This window comes from Alternaria burnsii, assembly GCF_013036055.1.
Source record: "Alternaria burnsii strain CBS107.38 chromosome Unknown 733, whole genome shotgun sequence".
Lineage (NCBI taxonomy): Eukaryota > Fungi > Ascomycota > Dothideomycetes > Pleosporales > Pleosporaceae > Alternaria > Alternaria burnsii.
The window spans coordinates 45720-61264 of NW_024066130.1; the positions used below are offsets into that span (position 1 = coordinate 45720).

General features: G+C 50.8%; 6 protein-coding genes across 6 annotated transcripts; 2 read left to right on the forward strand and 4 right to left on the reverse strand.

Moving 5' to 3' along the window:
• Positions 1 to 3118: 3118 nt before the first annotated feature.
• On the forward strand, positions 3119 to 4204 carry GT037_010696 (uncharacterized protein; the record flags this gene model as incomplete). Its single annotated transcript, XM_038935743.1, has 2 exons — positions 3119 to 3277; positions 3329 to 4204. 2 exons carry the CDS (start codon positions 3119 to 3121, stop codon positions 4202 to 4204), a joined length of 1035 nt encoding a protein of 344 aa, XP_038781513.1.
• A 1816-nt stretch (positions 4205 to 6020) lies between these two features.
• On the forward strand, positions 6021 to 6512 carry GT037_010697 (uncharacterized protein; the record flags this gene model as incomplete). The annotated part of the gene is made up of 1 exon (XM_038935744.1): positions 6021 to 6512. One exon carries the CDS (start codon positions 6021 to 6023, stop codon positions 6510 to 6512), a length of 492 nt encoding a protein of 163 aa, XP_038781514.1.
• A 149-nt stretch (positions 6513 to 6661) lies between these two features.
• On the reverse strand, positions 6662 to 8216 carry GT037_010698 (arabinofuranosidase b-xylosidase precursor; the record flags this gene model as incomplete). The annotated part of the gene is made up of 2 exons (XM_038935745.1): positions 6662 to 7587; positions 7637 to 8216. The coding sequence occupies 2 exons, from the start codon at positions 8214 to 8216 to the stop codon at positions 6662 to 6664; spliced, it is 1506 nt and encodes a 501-aa protein (XP_038781515.1).
• Positions 8217 to 8976: 760 nt separating this feature from the next.
• Positions 8977 to 9321, reverse strand: GT037_010699 (uncharacterized protein; the record flags this gene model as incomplete). The annotated part of the gene is made up of 2 exons (XM_038935746.1): positions 8977 to 9138; positions 9280 to 9321. 2 exons carry the CDS (start codon positions 9319 to 9321, stop codon positions 8977 to 8979), a joined length of 204 nt encoding a protein of 67 aa, XP_038781516.1.
• A 162-nt stretch (positions 9322 to 9483) lies between these two features.
• On the reverse strand, positions 9484 to 11017 carry GT037_010700 (uncharacterized protein; the record flags this gene model as incomplete). The annotated part of the gene is made up of 5 exons (XM_038935747.1): positions 9484 to 9993; positions 10041 to 10223; positions 10275 to 10500; positions 10556 to 10702; positions 10755 to 11017. 5 exons carry the CDS (start codon positions 11015 to 11017, stop codon positions 9484 to 9486), a joined length of 1329 nt encoding a protein of 442 aa, XP_038781517.1.
• A 2692-nt stretch (positions 11018 to 13709) lies between these two features.
• GT037_010701 (uncharacterized protein) lies at positions 13710 to 15545 on the reverse strand (the record flags this gene model as incomplete). The annotated part of the gene is made up of 1 exon (XM_038935748.1): positions 13710 to 15545. The coding sequence occupies one exon, from the start codon at positions 15543 to 15545 to the stop codon at positions 13710 to 13712; it is 1836 nt and encodes a 611-aa protein (XP_038781518.1).

Below are 15545 nucleotides of genomic sequence, written 5' to 3' on the forward strand. Positions count from 1 at the left end.
CAGAAGAAACAGCAGAACATGATGCGTGACAGATGCAAGACATAAAGGGCCAACGGCCGAAAGCCTGAAGGATGCCTCGCTTGCAAAGCAATATGAATTTCTTCTCGCACCATAGCCGAAGCAGGAAGTCGCAACAAAGAAGTGGAGCACGTTCACTGGTGGCATAAGGAAGGAAGGCTGGAAAAAACTTAGACTACGCTTGGTGTAAGGCCGCCTGGTTCCACACAACAGACACGAGGTATGCGTTCGTAGATGAAACCCTTGTCGAGACGCTGCATCCGACCCTGGAGATTGCCAAGCTGCGTCTTTTTGCAAAGTCGATGGTCGAAAGGTGCTTTCAAGATCGTTACGTTATCAATATTGCTGGTGGCTAAGGGTTTGACTTTCTTTCAGTTGCAACCCGCGGCACGACTAAAGATGTCATCTAGCGTCGCCTTCCCTTCGTATGTGCACTCGAGATGGGTTCAATCTCATGGTTGGATTCAATGGTAAAACCGGTGAGCTAAATTAGGCAGACGCTGAGTGCTTGTTGTTATTGTAACCAAGCTTGCCCAGAGCTACTAGCAGGTACCGAGTTGAACGCTGATAGGTGTCAAAATCACGAACAGTCAGGGGTTTCGCTCAAGCCCCTGACTAGTCTCGGTTGCGCGGATGTCGAGGCACGGACAAATCCGACCGAACCGCGACCAAATGAGCAGCGCCACTTCCTTTAGCTTGGAACTAACACAAGTCAGAGCCTAAGGCGTTCGCAGTTTTTTTTTGACTCACGCACATAACAGAGACTTCTACTACGACTGTCGCGCTTGTCAGCTCTTGTACCGTAGGAATGCACACAGATCTCCCTGTCAGCGCTGCTTATCTCACTCCAATAAGCTGACCAGCACCTACTCAACCGTCATTTCAATGCGCCTGGCCGCCCGCCTGGATATCTGTCCTACCAGCTGTGTGTTGTGTTTCTAGGCTCGTAGAGGCGCGTCGCCTCATCTGTCGCGTCCGCTGTGCATACAGTGTCTCCCTAACGCTCGTTATTATCCACGTATTCCTGATCCCCACATACCCAAGAATCGGCGTCTACGCCGGATCAACTTGATGGCTTTGGTGGCTTGCTACGTCGTGCTTAGGATAGTTCCTAAACTGTGTTAATCAGTTCGCTTGGCGAAGATGCGGTTCCGGGGGTTCTTGCACGTGCTGTAGCGGAGAATGATGGAGGTGACGGTCCTTCGCCGCTCTACACAGCTTCGACGGGGGCTGGTGATGTCCGGAGCTTATCAATTGGATATGGAGTCGTCCCGACCGATCTTATCGGTCCACAGCTGTATCGGCAGTGCACTCCCCCGCTTGATGAGCTTTCGCAGGGTTGTTAGTGGGTGTGGGCGTGTGTGTGTGTGTGTGTGTGTGTGTGTGTCGCGTGGTCTTCTTTGTCATCCCTCCATGCGCGAATTCACTGCCACTCTGCCTGCATCTTGCGCCGACTTCTGAGTGTCTTTCTGGGTGGATGTAGCTGTGCAGGCAGGTCTGCTGTGGCTGGCAGCCTCGCTTCCTGCGATATCTTATCATGGTGATGCAACCCTCAATAGCAAGCGCAGATGGCAAGATCAGTACAGAGTGCAGGAGTGTCCCTGTACGACTGCATGTGAAAAATTCACTAACTTGGTCCATGCACCATTTCGGTAGATGGCAGCACGAAGTGTTGACAACTCGCGACGTAGCCGGTGAAGGCTATGAAAACGAAGACGTTGATGATTACGACATCGTTAAGGAATCTATAATACCAGATATCGAGTGCGACAAGTCTAGCACAAGATAGCTACTTCTGTTACGAGATAAGCATACACAGAAGATAGACGCAAAGTACGACGGCTGCATCTAACTGTTGAAGCTTGCGGGTAGAGCCGCGTTATCATACCCCGCGACGATCTACCCTGTCTATGCGCGTAATAAGCCCGGTCCTTTTATGAAGATATTGGAGCCGATTCACACACGCTCAAAGTAGGTCCGTTCACGAGATCGATCCGTACAGCAACTGGGGGTACTGAAAGGTGATCATTTTTTGGATTCTACAGAAACGAGAGAGCGGCTGTCATTTATCAGACGAGCTCTATACGAAACCCTCACTGCTGGTTCGCGCGAAAGGCGATCGTCGCCGATGAGGTTCGTCTGTTAACTGGTGGCCTCGACGCGATCACTCAAGGATTCGAGCTCTATCGTTCGAGCAGATACTTGGATCAAAGTATTGTATAAAAACTCTAGAAGGACACTCCTCCAGACGCAAAAACGAAACAGATCGTGAGGGTACTTAGTGGTGCGGTCAGTATTGGGAAATACCGCTGTCTCGCCATGTCATCTCGTTTCATGACCTCTTCAGCCTCACTACCGATCCATACTCATTGGCAATCAAGTGCTACTTTGCTGTGTACCAAATTGTATAAATCCCAAGCTCCTGTCGAAGCCCGCCGCAACTCGGTAACAAGGTGCAACATGACTCCATGCATACTGTGCACTCACCAGAATCATCACACGATCGTTGTTGATAAGAGAAGCTGATGGCATCTGTGGACGATGTCATTACGGAGTAGAGGCCAAGCATACGCCGATCTTGAAAGCACTAAGCGTTTGTGTTACCGTGGACCTGACGGTAGCTGCAATGCAGAGATGGCGTACACGCAACAGATGACTTACACGGCCGAGGCCGATGTCGTTCTGACAACTCATCAAACTGTGGAACGATTGAGCAAATTATGAGTCCTTAACTGGATCAGGGCCTGTCAAGCATCAGTATGCTCCGTGACTTAACCCTTCCGAATTGATACAATGTCAAGGTATTACTAAGTTATCGCCAGCGCCAGGTAACCTTTTCACTAATACGTCCGCGATAACCTTTGCATTATGTAATCATTAACATTATATACACTATCATTCTTAAATAGGCAGTGATTTCCTATTCGCTTCCTTGTACCGATCGATAATTCTGTTAACATACAACCGCTGTTCTCTCTGGCACTAACTCGATACCTGCCACATCTGCTCCTCAACACCCGGGCATTTCCGATTTCTTGAACTTCCGGCTCAGATTATCTCCAACCAGAAAACTTCGCCCGACTCGATCACTATCTGCAAGATGTCCACGACACCCACCGTCAGAAAGTACAGAATCTTCAACCCTGGAGCGGAAAGCCCACCTTCATCCACACTGGCGCCTTCTGGGCTCGGGGAGAATGAGGTTCCGAACAGTTTATCCGAAAATGAGACTACTGTAGGCCTTGGTTTACCTCCCGTTGTAAGTGCCGCACACACTGCTCATTTGATTCCTTCTAATCATATTTCGCAGCCTCAAAGGTCCGCCCAGCACTCTAGTATCAAGAAGCGCAAAGTCGAACGCTTCGCCGCCGATGACGATACAGAACACGAGCTCGGGAGGTCTCACCAACATAAGAAGATGAAGGAGAGTGAAAAGACTGATAGTGGCAAAGCCGCACGGCGTTACCACACTCTCGCAGTCGCTGCATCAGTGAAACCGTCTATCGATACTGACAAGGTCTTCGAAAGCATGAGGAAGCAGGGTCACATTTCTATACCGAAGTCCGTTCCGACTGGCCACGAGCGCCGCCGCGAAGTGAATCTCTTAGCTCAGAAGCACATTCAACATGTCGCTCCTGCCATGTCCGCAAATATCGAGACGAACGGCGACGTTCATGGCGGTGTGAATAAGTTTGACTGGGTTGAGGGCAGGCGAGAGATCCCGAAAAATCTGATCAAGGCCCCTGACCACATATTTGAGAAGCGCGTTGACGATGATGACGCAAACATTAGCTGGCTCACTATTCCCTTCTCAATCAAAACGATCAATATCGGTGGAACTTTTATTTCGGTTGCTGGTATTTTAGATAGGCCCTACCTACATCCGGAGTTTACCTTCATAGAAACGATTATGGGTACACATGCGAAGACAGGAAAAGAGGTGGTTAAGGCATACAAGCTCAAATACGAGAAGATGGAAGGTGAACAGGCTGTCATGCGAGCGCACACCATGCTAAAGCAACAGAAACACGGGGAGAAGCAAGCTAGAAAGGACGAGGCTGCACGGAGACGAGCCATTAAGCGGATTGGTCTCTCAAAGGCAGCGATGGCGAGTCGCGCCGCTGCCAAAGATCGGAAAAAGAAGCAGGCTCAGGCTCGAGCTGAGAAGGAAGGTGGGTTTTTCTAGCAGCAGAAAGCTATGAGTAACATTCTGACATAATTGTGCAACGTTGTTCCAAGCCAAGGATACGTATCATCCACTCTGTCTTGTTGTTCCCTTTGCTGCTGATAGAAGACCATACCACACACGAAAATCTCCTCTCAAGATCAATCTACACTTCTGAATCCCGTCACTCAGATGTGATCGTCTCAACTACGACATGCCCTGTGCTTCTTCGAGGCGCCATAACCTTGCCTTGAATGTAGCTCAGGGAGTCCAATACTTCAGCCGCCACTCTCTTACCTGCGCTTATTGCCCCATCCACGTAACCTCGCTAAAAGAGTGATTTCTTCACTCCAGCGAATCGAATGCTCTGAATGGCGTTGCAATGCATGGGCCGCACTTGGTAAGCGTTCCAGGAGGGAATTTGCCGTTATATCCGCCGCGCGTGTATTCTTTCTGGTTCCACTGTTGAATGATCCACTCCGTAGCGGCTGAAACTTTTGGACCAAATATGTTGACGAAGTCTTTGGTGACCATAGCCTGAACATCTCCGTGGAACTTTTCGTTGAGTCTGCGTGCCTCATCCGCTGGGATGAACGCTAGTAGGACGCCGGATGACCCGTCTTCGGGAGAGATATCATACGTACTCACTACAAGTCCTGTATATACGAGGGCGCTGCTCGGTTGTTCCCGAAGTGGGCTGACATTACACACCCAGAATCTGGCCGCTCGACCATGGGAAATTCCTGTTGCAGCGCGTCTACATACACTTAGCCTAATCTCGCGTGATGTTTGCCAACTCCATGTTGACCTCTCTGGCACGACAATTCTCACACTAGTATGAATGTCAGCTTCAATCTCCTAACTACGCTAGTAGCAAGAAGGGTAGTTTATTGCACGAGACAAAGATGCGACCTGCTCATTACGGACGCTCGGCTTCAACATGTTGTGGTAGATATTGTTGACTGTCGTAGATTAGCCTGGTGTGAATGCAAGAGCGGGCGATATTGTTCTCAGTTGTCCCTCGGCTTGCACGGACACCGATGCTGGCGCCCGCGGCTAGGGTCCTCGGATTCCGATAAAGCTCGCACCTGTCAACTGGTTTCACTCTGCTACTCAGTCGCGAACGTTGCTCAGCGCAATTCAAGATGCAGCTAACTTAGGAGTTTTATGGTTCAGCTACCACGCGATCAGCGTACACATCTCATGTCTTATACCATGCTTTGCAATGTACAATATCAATGCGCTGCCTTCCCCTGTATTCGGTCCGATCATGCTACGATGCCGGAGTACTCTGTGCACTGGATAAGCTTACTGGTCCCCGAGGCTCCTCTAAATCCCGACAGTAGAATTCGGCTCGGAAAGCTAGGCTCACCGAAAGGTATTCCAAAAGCTCATTTACAGGTTCTTCAGTCCCAAGCATATCTCTACATTCACCTTCGTGCCTTTACCAATGCCTGCAACCCAGACCCCATTTAGATCTCCAGAAGAAGGCGCTCCAATCTTCCAGCAGAAGAGATTAGGAGACAGACTTTTATCGGGACTTGAGAAAATAGGTGGCTCCCTGAACAGTTTTTCGAACCGAATAGGATCTGAAGCGTGGTGGCCTACTACACTTGATCATGAGTGCGACAAAGCGGCTCGAATCTTAGCATCGTTTTGCAGTATGTTCGATCTTACTAGCTTAAGAAAAGGGCACTAACTTTTCGGAGAGAATGACTGCTATCCCAAGCGGTCTTCAGCACCTGATTCTCTGGGTCCAAAAGGTAAACCGAAAGTTGTAGTTAAGATACCGCAAAGGGTGTTCCAAAACTGTGTCGGGCTTGCTATCTTCACTGTCATGCGCAGTGGATTTTCAATCTCTACTGCTGGCGGATCTGGCGTCGTCATCGCGAGGAAAGAAGACGGTGACTGGTCCCCGCCATCTGGAATTCACGTCCAAACTCTGGGTCTTGGTTTCATGGCTGGGATCGATATTTACGACTGTATCGTCGTGATCAACAGCTACGAAGCACTCAAATCATTCAACAGATTCCGCTTTACGCTACGTGGTGAGATGAGTGCTGTAGCAGGGCCAATAGGAGTTGGTGGGCTATTGGAGGTCGAACTGTCCGAAACACATAAGCCTTTGTGGACTTATATGAAGAGCCGAGGAATCTACTGTGGGCTTCAGTTGGATACGACTATCGTCATCGAGAGATTCGACGAAAATGCAAGGTTCTATGGCAAGGAGATCTCTATCGACGAGATCTTTGCAGGCCAGGTTACAAATGTTCCACTTCAGGCAAAGATGCTCATCGAAGCAGCACGTAGGGCGGAGGGGTGGGTATAAATGTTATTAGTGACTTGATTGGATTGAGCTACTAAGCCTGGATTAGATACTGCGATTTCTCTGTTGTAATCATATACATCAAAAGGTTGCTCCGTCGCCCTCTCCCAGCATTGTGTTCCAGCAGCCATTCCACCACGGTAATGAACATTCTACGCCAACCCCTTCTCAAGCGTCCAAGTGGCATCAGCATTAAATGACGCCTGAGCATCAAAGTCATGAACACCCCCATTACTCGCAATATCCCCGATATTGTTGTAATGCCTGATGTACCGAGTAGGATACCCCCATGCGCGGATCGAAGTACCAGAACCAGAAAACCCAGTCTGGGGACAGAACGTCGCATCCTCCTTGAACGCCTTACTTCCGTCACTCGCCTGCATCTGCAACACGAAGTTATAGTGACGGATATAACTTCCAGCCGTATCCTTCGACTCAAACGAAAAGCAAGCACTGTTCGCAAGACCAGCGCGGACTGTCCAGCTAGCCTGTCTCTTCAACAATGCAGTGCTGCTTGAAGACACAACCTGCGTGTTCACTGTCGCGCCATTATGTGCGAGATACCGGTCCGTGTATCCAGCTGTTGTCGCACGGAGCGAGATCGAAGAACCGACTGTATATGCCGGACCGCTGGTCAAGGACGTAGTTGCATACTTCGCCGCAACGATGTTCGCTTGGACCGCGCTCTCCGTTGCATCGGTTGGGTAACCGGATGTCATGACGCCTTCGTAAAAGGTTCCCTGAGCACCGTTGCTGTTGTCACCGCCGATACCGAGGATGATGGCGCCTTCTTTGCTCATGGGGTTGTAGCCTGAAGCACTGGGGCGCGCGCCATTGTAGTATGTTGACAGTGCGCCGGAGGCAGCATTACCCCCCTTTATAGCCCACTTGTTTGCTCCGCCCTTGAGGAGGGTGGTCAAGAAGCGGTAGGATACTGAAGGGTCGGCAGGATTGTTCTTCGGATTTGCGCCAGAGAAAAGGCCATTTTCCAGATCAGCCATGACCCAGGGTCCACTGCCGGAACCGGAGCCCCAGACGGTATTGTCGCCAAAGTAGATGGCTTCCATGTGTCCATTACCTGCGGCGTTTGTCAGTTGGAATTGAAGGTGTCGTTTTGTGCCATATACCTGTGTCGAGGTTGTTGGTTTCTGCGTTTCCATAATCGAAACAACACGCGCCATTGTAATGCGTGCCATCGAGCACAGCGTACATGCCCTCTGCTGCGTCACCAGTCGCCGAACCGCTCACTTTGTCATTGCGATAGCCAGTACCTGGGCTTACAAAGACGCCATACGCCTTCTGACCGTTCAGTGTGACTGGTGCACCATCAGCTGCAGCCAAGTTATCATAGCCGTTAGCTTCCGGGCCCTTGAAGCCTCCTGGTGGAGCTTGCGTGAGGTGGTTGCCACGACCAGATTGGTCGTAGATGATGGTGATGAGGCAAGTGGTGTTAGCGCAGAATTTGTCTTGCGTTGCTGCATTAGCAACACCACCAGCAGATAGAGGTGCGACGTTGGTGGTAGCGCCGTCAGAGCCGCGCTTGACCTGGTAGAGGGAGCCGCTGAAGGAGCTGTACAAGGCGCGGGTGGTGCTGTGAGCAGCGATGCAAGGGGTATTGCCGGTGGCGTAGATATCGCAGGGTCCAGCGGCAACAACCGAAGCCGTAGCCGCAAGGCCTAGAACGAGGGTGTTCCTTTGTGAAGGCATGTCTGGTTTTTGTCGCGATTGGCACAAGAGGATCGATCTTCTGGATCAACCAAAAAGTTTGTACATGGACGATATTTAAACAAATGGCGTTGCATCGTTGTTGACATGGTCATCTAAATCGTTGCAACTCTCCGTCCGCACACTAGATGAGAATAGAAGCTCGATATCCGGGGTATGGAGTTTTCCCTCCAACAGCGACGAAGCATGTACCTTTACGAGCGCTAATATGTCACGAGGTTGCAACTCCAGGTTTTCCGCGGTGTGCCTCCCCAAGATTTTGGTGTATATTTTGCGGGGATGACAGGGTTTACGGACGTAGTACGGTTGTAGTGCCGGAAGATTTAAGCTTTTGCCGAGGAACATCTGTCGAGAGACAAGACCGAAGCTAGCGCTCGTAAACAGGCGTTCCAAGCCCGGGGTAAGCTCCGATGCGTTCAAACACCTGAACGTAACTTCCCATGAAGAATCGGTCGGTATCCTCTATAGTTCACAGCGTTCCACATTCTAGACTTTGCGCGACTGGCCGCTACATCGATATCCTGTTTGCCACTACTTTGCCGTTCTTCCAAGCTTTCTGGTAGTTGTGTAGGTGTACGAGAGTGACGTAGTAGGTGGTTTCGGAACGCCTCTTTAGTGGACTCATGTATTCTGAAATACACCAGTAGCGGTCCCACGATGGAAGGAGTCCGGGAAACCATAAATCGACCGCTTATATTCTGCTTATTCTTGGCGCCTTCCTTGTTGGGATGATGGGTTTTCCTCAGTTGGCGTGGCCGATGTTCGCCGGGTAAGTTGAAATGCGGTAGATCCATGGTCTCAAAACCAGAAAGACTTCGCAAAGAACAAAGCTACCCTGGTATGGAGGCAAAGCGCCGTCAAAATAAATGATAAAATTCGTGATGGCATCATTGAGGTCCGGAATTTTGAATAAGCGTGAGCCGTCAAGCATCGACGTCCAACAAAGCCCGGGTTGAGTACACGCATGTGCGACTATGGCAACGCATTGAATCATGTGTTGTCAGCTTATCGTCAATACAAGGACGACCAGGCCCCATTGAATTACTCCAAAGTCTAACGACGAACTCCTTATATGGTAGTTGAACATGGTATCATATGCTAAAGCGATGCAAAAAGAAGCCACCAAAGATATAGCGCCGCAGGAATTCCGCTGGTGATTCCGCATAGGAGCAAGACATACATGCTCTTCATGCGCATCGTGTTCGATTCCGATCCGACGCGCCCATCACGATCATGGGTTTGTCGTGCGTCACCGATCGTGTCCGCGAGATCTTGGCGCTAATGGTGGTAACGGCATGTGGTTCTCGTGGAGGTCTCCATGGGTCGCGTATCGTGAAGGACGTTTTTGTCCCGACTCGACTTGTAGTTCCACCTCGCGTTCCACTGTAATTGTCATATCTGAATCCAGCTCTTCTGCCGAACTTCTTTTGATCTTGCCCCAAAGACGCGACATGCCCTTCTTTGGCGATTCCTCCTCTTCCAAGATCGCTTCTTGACTACTGCCTCGCTCCAGATCGCCTTCCGTATCAGCCCAATGCTTCATCTCATAGCTCTGTCCTTTGTCGTTTGCCAGTTCCGGTACGCTGCGGGGTGCTGCGGATCGTCGTCTCGAGCCATTTGACGCTGATGGATTGGCGGTTAGCGTCTTCGATGAGTCACCGGCCGATTTCTTGAAGGATATGCCACCTGAGAGTGATTTTGAAAGACTGAAGGGTATCTTCGCGAAGAGTGGTTTGAGTACGGGGGCCGAGGCGCATATCTGTTCTTGGTGAGAATCGTTGCAAAGTTCGGACATGCGAAACTTACCACTCCCAGATCGATCTCCACTGCAGCTGCAATCCAAAGTGGATATGCGTACCAGGTCTGGTCGTACTCATTGAAGAGACTTCGGTAGATATACCATGTACGGACGATGCCGGCACCTGTAACGATCAATCCCATGCCGAATAGCGATGCTACAGCCATGCGCTCACGGAGCCGCATATGAAGCTGAACACTGTTAACCACAGTCTCGTGTTTGGAACGTTCAAATCAACTTACACCAAGAACCAAGGGTATCGGCGTTATCGTGGTAAGAAGATCTGCGACACAGCTCATGATGCCGCAGATCAGGGTCATGACCGCTTCGTCCATGCAGGTGTCTGCGGGAGCACCGATGGTCCAGTAATTCTTTACGGGAGTGCAGAAGAAGATGCCGATGAACGTCCATGATATGAAGAGGCCAACCGTATAGGCGACGTTGGCGTGGATCGCCCATTTAAACCAGCTATCGCACAGTCGTCAGTACGTCGAGTTTGTGAGTCATGTCAATGGCGACTTACGACTTTCCAGTGTCTGTAACCAGTCGGTAATAGAAGCAATGTAGAGAAAGTCTCGTGAATGTCGCTGCCGCTACGAAAACGACCTTGGCCGTCATGGCGATCTTTGAGGTTGGCACGAACATGGGAAAGGGTATATCCCATACATGTCTATTGCGATAAGTCAGCAATGTCTTGGGCAGACGCGATGCGCGATGCCTACCTGTTCCACCCGAATCTTTGATTCGCTAGGATGACAACAGCAGTGAGACCGAGCGTGAAGAGCAGCGCAAGCAGGATGAACACATCATCAATACCGAACCATCTCTTTATTACTATACGCGTATATATACGAGCAGCCACAGTGATTATTGCCAGCGATATGAAGATGGAGTTGACAATGACAAGGGCAGGGCCACGCGTGACTGGGTTGTCGTAATTTGGAGTAGGCCAGGACAAGAGGACATCCGTTGGTGGCAGCTGCATACTGGATTATCTTGGGCCTGCCCGGGGGAGTATGCGAGACATGCGGGCGTAGACGATTGACGAGCTGCAGGTAGGCGGGCAAGATCAAAGAGACAAGATCGAGGACGCGGGTCGGAACTAGCACAGGGCCTCGATGTTATGTTCAGTGGAGAGTGGGGCTTTGCAGCACATGGCCGTTAGCTCCATCCATGTCGTGAAGCGCACATTGGAGCTTTGGCTTCCGTTACGACGCTGGTGTCGCACTGGCTTTGAAGCTTGGCTGGTACACGGACCGTACGTTAGGCACAATGATCTGGCGTATCAGCGGGGTGGCGCACAAACTCTCCGCGAAGTGTGGAACCGAGAATCACAACGAATGGTTCTGCGTGACCGCACCATTCAAGCATCATAGCCAACACATAGACGCGTTCTTACTATCAAGATCTGCCCAGGTATTCAGATTGCATCTTCATAGCCCCGTGGAGTAGTGTCTTGTGATTCCTGAGCAAAGGGGGGACTCCATGGCCGTCGCTAGAGAACCGGAACCCAATTTCCGCCTCGCCGCACTACGAGAAATGCCGCCACAGCAGCGAAAATGGACTTTCCTTGCCTGAGGACGCAGTCATGTCTCAGGGTTTTCGTTCGAGTCGTGCAACCTGTAGCTACGGGAACTAGGTCTTGGCCACGTTGGAAGCATTTGGCAGGCACCATCTGAGCCAGTCCGGTAATAACAGGGTTTAGGTGTGTCATCGAGAGTTTCCGGACCCTGAAACCATGTGTTGAAAGTAGCAGTCGGCGCGAAACATGATGTTGTTCAAAGGGTCAGTGGTTCTGGAGGGAAGGTAAGCCAGAGACTCCGCGCAGCTCCGATCAGGCGCCCAGCACTAGCGGGGCCTGTATCAGGCTTAGACCCGGATCTTTGTCACCCTGCAGCGATCCATTGATGCCCGCCCACAGTAAATCCCCATCGTCAAACCTAAAGTTGCGGAGCCACCTCGATCTAATTGCGATCCGCTGAGTTCCCGACGACTTTGCCACCTGCACTTTGCTCTTCCAGCACCTCCTGGTGCAACTATCTTCGGAGGCACCGCCATAACGGGAACCAGGGACTGGCTGACAGCGGAATGACTATGGCATTGAGTTTTGCCATTATCCAACAATATCGATTGAACATGCAGTTTTGGTGTTACTAGGTGCAGTGCGTAATACGCCGACACCAAGGTACTGCAGCTTACGCGTGCCGTCGCATCTCACAGCACTCACCTTTTGTTGACTGAGGTGCGGTGTGCGACCAGAGTCTTGACTGAATCTGCCACCTATGACGCCTACATGTAAGTGTAAAGAATCCTTTACTTTTATCTCGGTTCCGAAAGCCGTGCCGCTGGATCCATATGCAGAATCCTCCGCATCGGTGAGGCATTCACGATCAGGCCCCTGACTCGACATGAGGCTCCCGAGACAAGGGTGGGTCCGCGAGGCTGCCAGCTGATCGCGAGGCTTGAGCAGTGCGGCGTGCTCTCGAGACGGGGCACGGCATGGCACGGTCGTCAATTCTCACCCAATTATGCCCGTTGCAATGCCGGCTCAGCAACTCCCTTAGGCCCAATGCGACATCATAGCAGGTGCGCGCGATCAATTCATGGGGTTGGTTGCAGCAAGAGTACGCAATGCACCCGCGTTAATTGGGGTTCTCTCGTTTATCTCATCTGTGGCGAAGGATCCAAGCCAGGAACATGATTCGGCCCCGGCCCCCTCAATTCTTGGTAGACATGCAATGCACCGCGAATAAAAGTAAAATAAGGCGTCCAATGTGCTGGAAACCAAGAATCACCGACCGTCAGCCTTCTACGTTGAGCAAAAGGAATCATGCTATCATCCTCATTCGGATCAGCCCATTCTCAATCCGCATCTCCGGCCACGTGTGGGTTTTACGCCATGGCGCAAGCCATTCTATCTGACGCGCTGCATCGGCCCTTTTAATACACACTTTTTGCCAGGCTACTCCTTGTGCTCAGATGAACTAAAGAGACTGAGAGTCAGGCACAACACTCGCCCATGTATTTTGCCGCTCCCATTGCCGGTCCTAAACTACGGGTGCTTGCATGCGATCCGCTATGGTGGGTAACATATGCAGCCAGCATGCCTTTTTTCATATTTCCAATGAGTTCAGCACTAGTGGACGAAACAGAGGTTTTGACAACTACTAGTAGCATCTTTGTCGTGATACATGTCAGGGATTGTTGGTGGCAACGCATGTTGGATGCGCAAAGTGGCTAAAGGTGTTTGCACAACGAGGTGTAGTCACGTAGGTAATTGTAGCAAAACGCCAATGGATTACTACATCCTTACATCTTCAGACCTGATGTTGTTCAGGTAGTAGGCGCTGAGTCTTACAAGTCATACGTGTGCTCCTACCAAGGACAGTCACCACATGGCTGAATGGCGTCTCATGCTAATGTTAAGCGCAAGATGTTCATAGAACTACTCCATTCGGCAGCCACTGCGTGCAAGTCTCATGTCTCCACCTGGTAGTACCCGTGCTGATCTCCCGATGAGTCCACCTTCTCGCGACACCGGTGCTAGAACACGGCTCTTGCGCAAGTGACCATGTCGCATACATAAAACCATGAACAATTGTTCAGGATCATACAAAGGGTCCACTTCCTCAGCATCTTCCACTCGCCCACCCCTCCACGAAACGTTGCAAATCAATTCATTCATGCCGCCTGAATATCTTCTTCGTCAAAGCCATAAAGGTGTCGCGCACCGATCGTCCCAAAGGAGGATTCCTGGAAAAGTCGTACCAAGGCTTCCCTGCTCCGTGTTCGGTGTCCTGCTTACATCGACCGAAAAGATACTTTGTATATTTTGGAATCGGTGGATCATCCGGTTCACGCTTCTGGTCCAATTGCGAGTGTAGATCGGTCCATTCGACTCCTTTGCATTCCCCGTTGCGATGGCAAAAGCGTTCCCAGTCTTCGGAAAACATGAGACCAGTGTGGACGAGGAATTCAGTGGTCTCGTCCGCCTGGTAGTTCCATGTACCGTCGTTCCAACCAAAGGGGCCGCACATGCATGGGAAGTTGCGAGCTTTCTTGTCCCAAACGCTCGAGATGGCTTCGCCGCCTGGGTTTAGACAGATTGGTAAGCTAAAACCACCTGGAACTTTTCCAAGATTCTTGCCCATCGCTAGATCACGCTTCGCAGCCTCGGCTATCGTGTGGTAGTCCCGGTTGCGTATGGCGTCTTGCAGTTTGTTCTCATGAACAAATATTGCGGAACGAACGATATCCTCCTTGGTGATGCCGTGTGGGGTAGGCCGCCCTGAAGTCGAGTCGAAGTTTCGATAGCCAGTAGGGCCGTGGATGAGGGCCATGTCATTTTGCCGATGATCGTACTCCCTAGAGACGTCAAGGGCATACATGTAGTATATAGAGTTTGGATGCTCTGGCAAGCAAACCCTGTTCTCTTGAGGTCCACGCCAATCCCACTCACAGTATCCAGTCTGTACATTTGCCTGAACAATGTATGATCTCTCCTGTGCCCAGATTCCATTGAGAGTGGTGGAAAAGATTGTGCTCAGGAATGACTCCTGGAGAGGTTGTTGGATATTCTCGTCTCTCCTGAAGAAGTATTCACCTGCCAAGACATCTACCAGATCTTGACCAGGTGTGTTAGGTCGATGGCCCATGATAGACTGCATGCCATACGTTTCATTGCTGATCATAGCATGGCGGAACTCGTTGAGCGACGAGTGTAAGTTCTCTTGCAGATTGGAACTGATTTGTCTGGGATCAGGACGAACGGCATTGAACGAACCAATAACCGAGACGTAGGAAGCTGTCAATAGGTTTGTCATCGCAACTCCGGTCGTCGCCGCGATACCGAACACGGGAAGCGCCATCACTCCGCCAGCCATTAATCCTGCTCCGCTAACAATAGCCATTGCTAGTTTCTCATACCTTCTCCGATCCATCAGTTTCTCCTGGAGCTGCCTCTCTATGCGTGGCGAAGCGCTATATGTCCTGATAAGATCAGGGATCTGGCCGTCAATGTACATCGCGCCTTCGCGCATAGCCTCGCGCTGGCTCCTAAAGAGATGATCGATACCAGAGATTTGTTCGAACACAAAGTATGCCATTTGTCTGTCATATGACGACAATTCCGGGTTCAACAATTGACAAGACGTCAACGAACACTCTCCGACACTGTCGCAGGTCATAGAACTTGGGGGGAGATCAGAGGCGAAGTTAGCGCGAAGGTAGAGCGGGAACGTCGTGTACCGGTAGTCACGACGGAATAGATCTACATGAACCCGGGTAAAGTTGGCCACCAGGCCCCGAAAGTATGGCCAAGATATCTGACTGGGAACCTGGAGATTGCAGCTTGGGTATGTACCGGAGGAAGCAAGTGAGTTGCTGGAGATTGCGCCTGCGGGAGATTGCCTTTGGTATAGGTGAGGATCAACCGTGACGTTGGTGATGGCGATAGCCATAGCGATGTCTGCCAAAAGCAGCCATATGTAGAACAGCAACTTGAAGACCTCCAT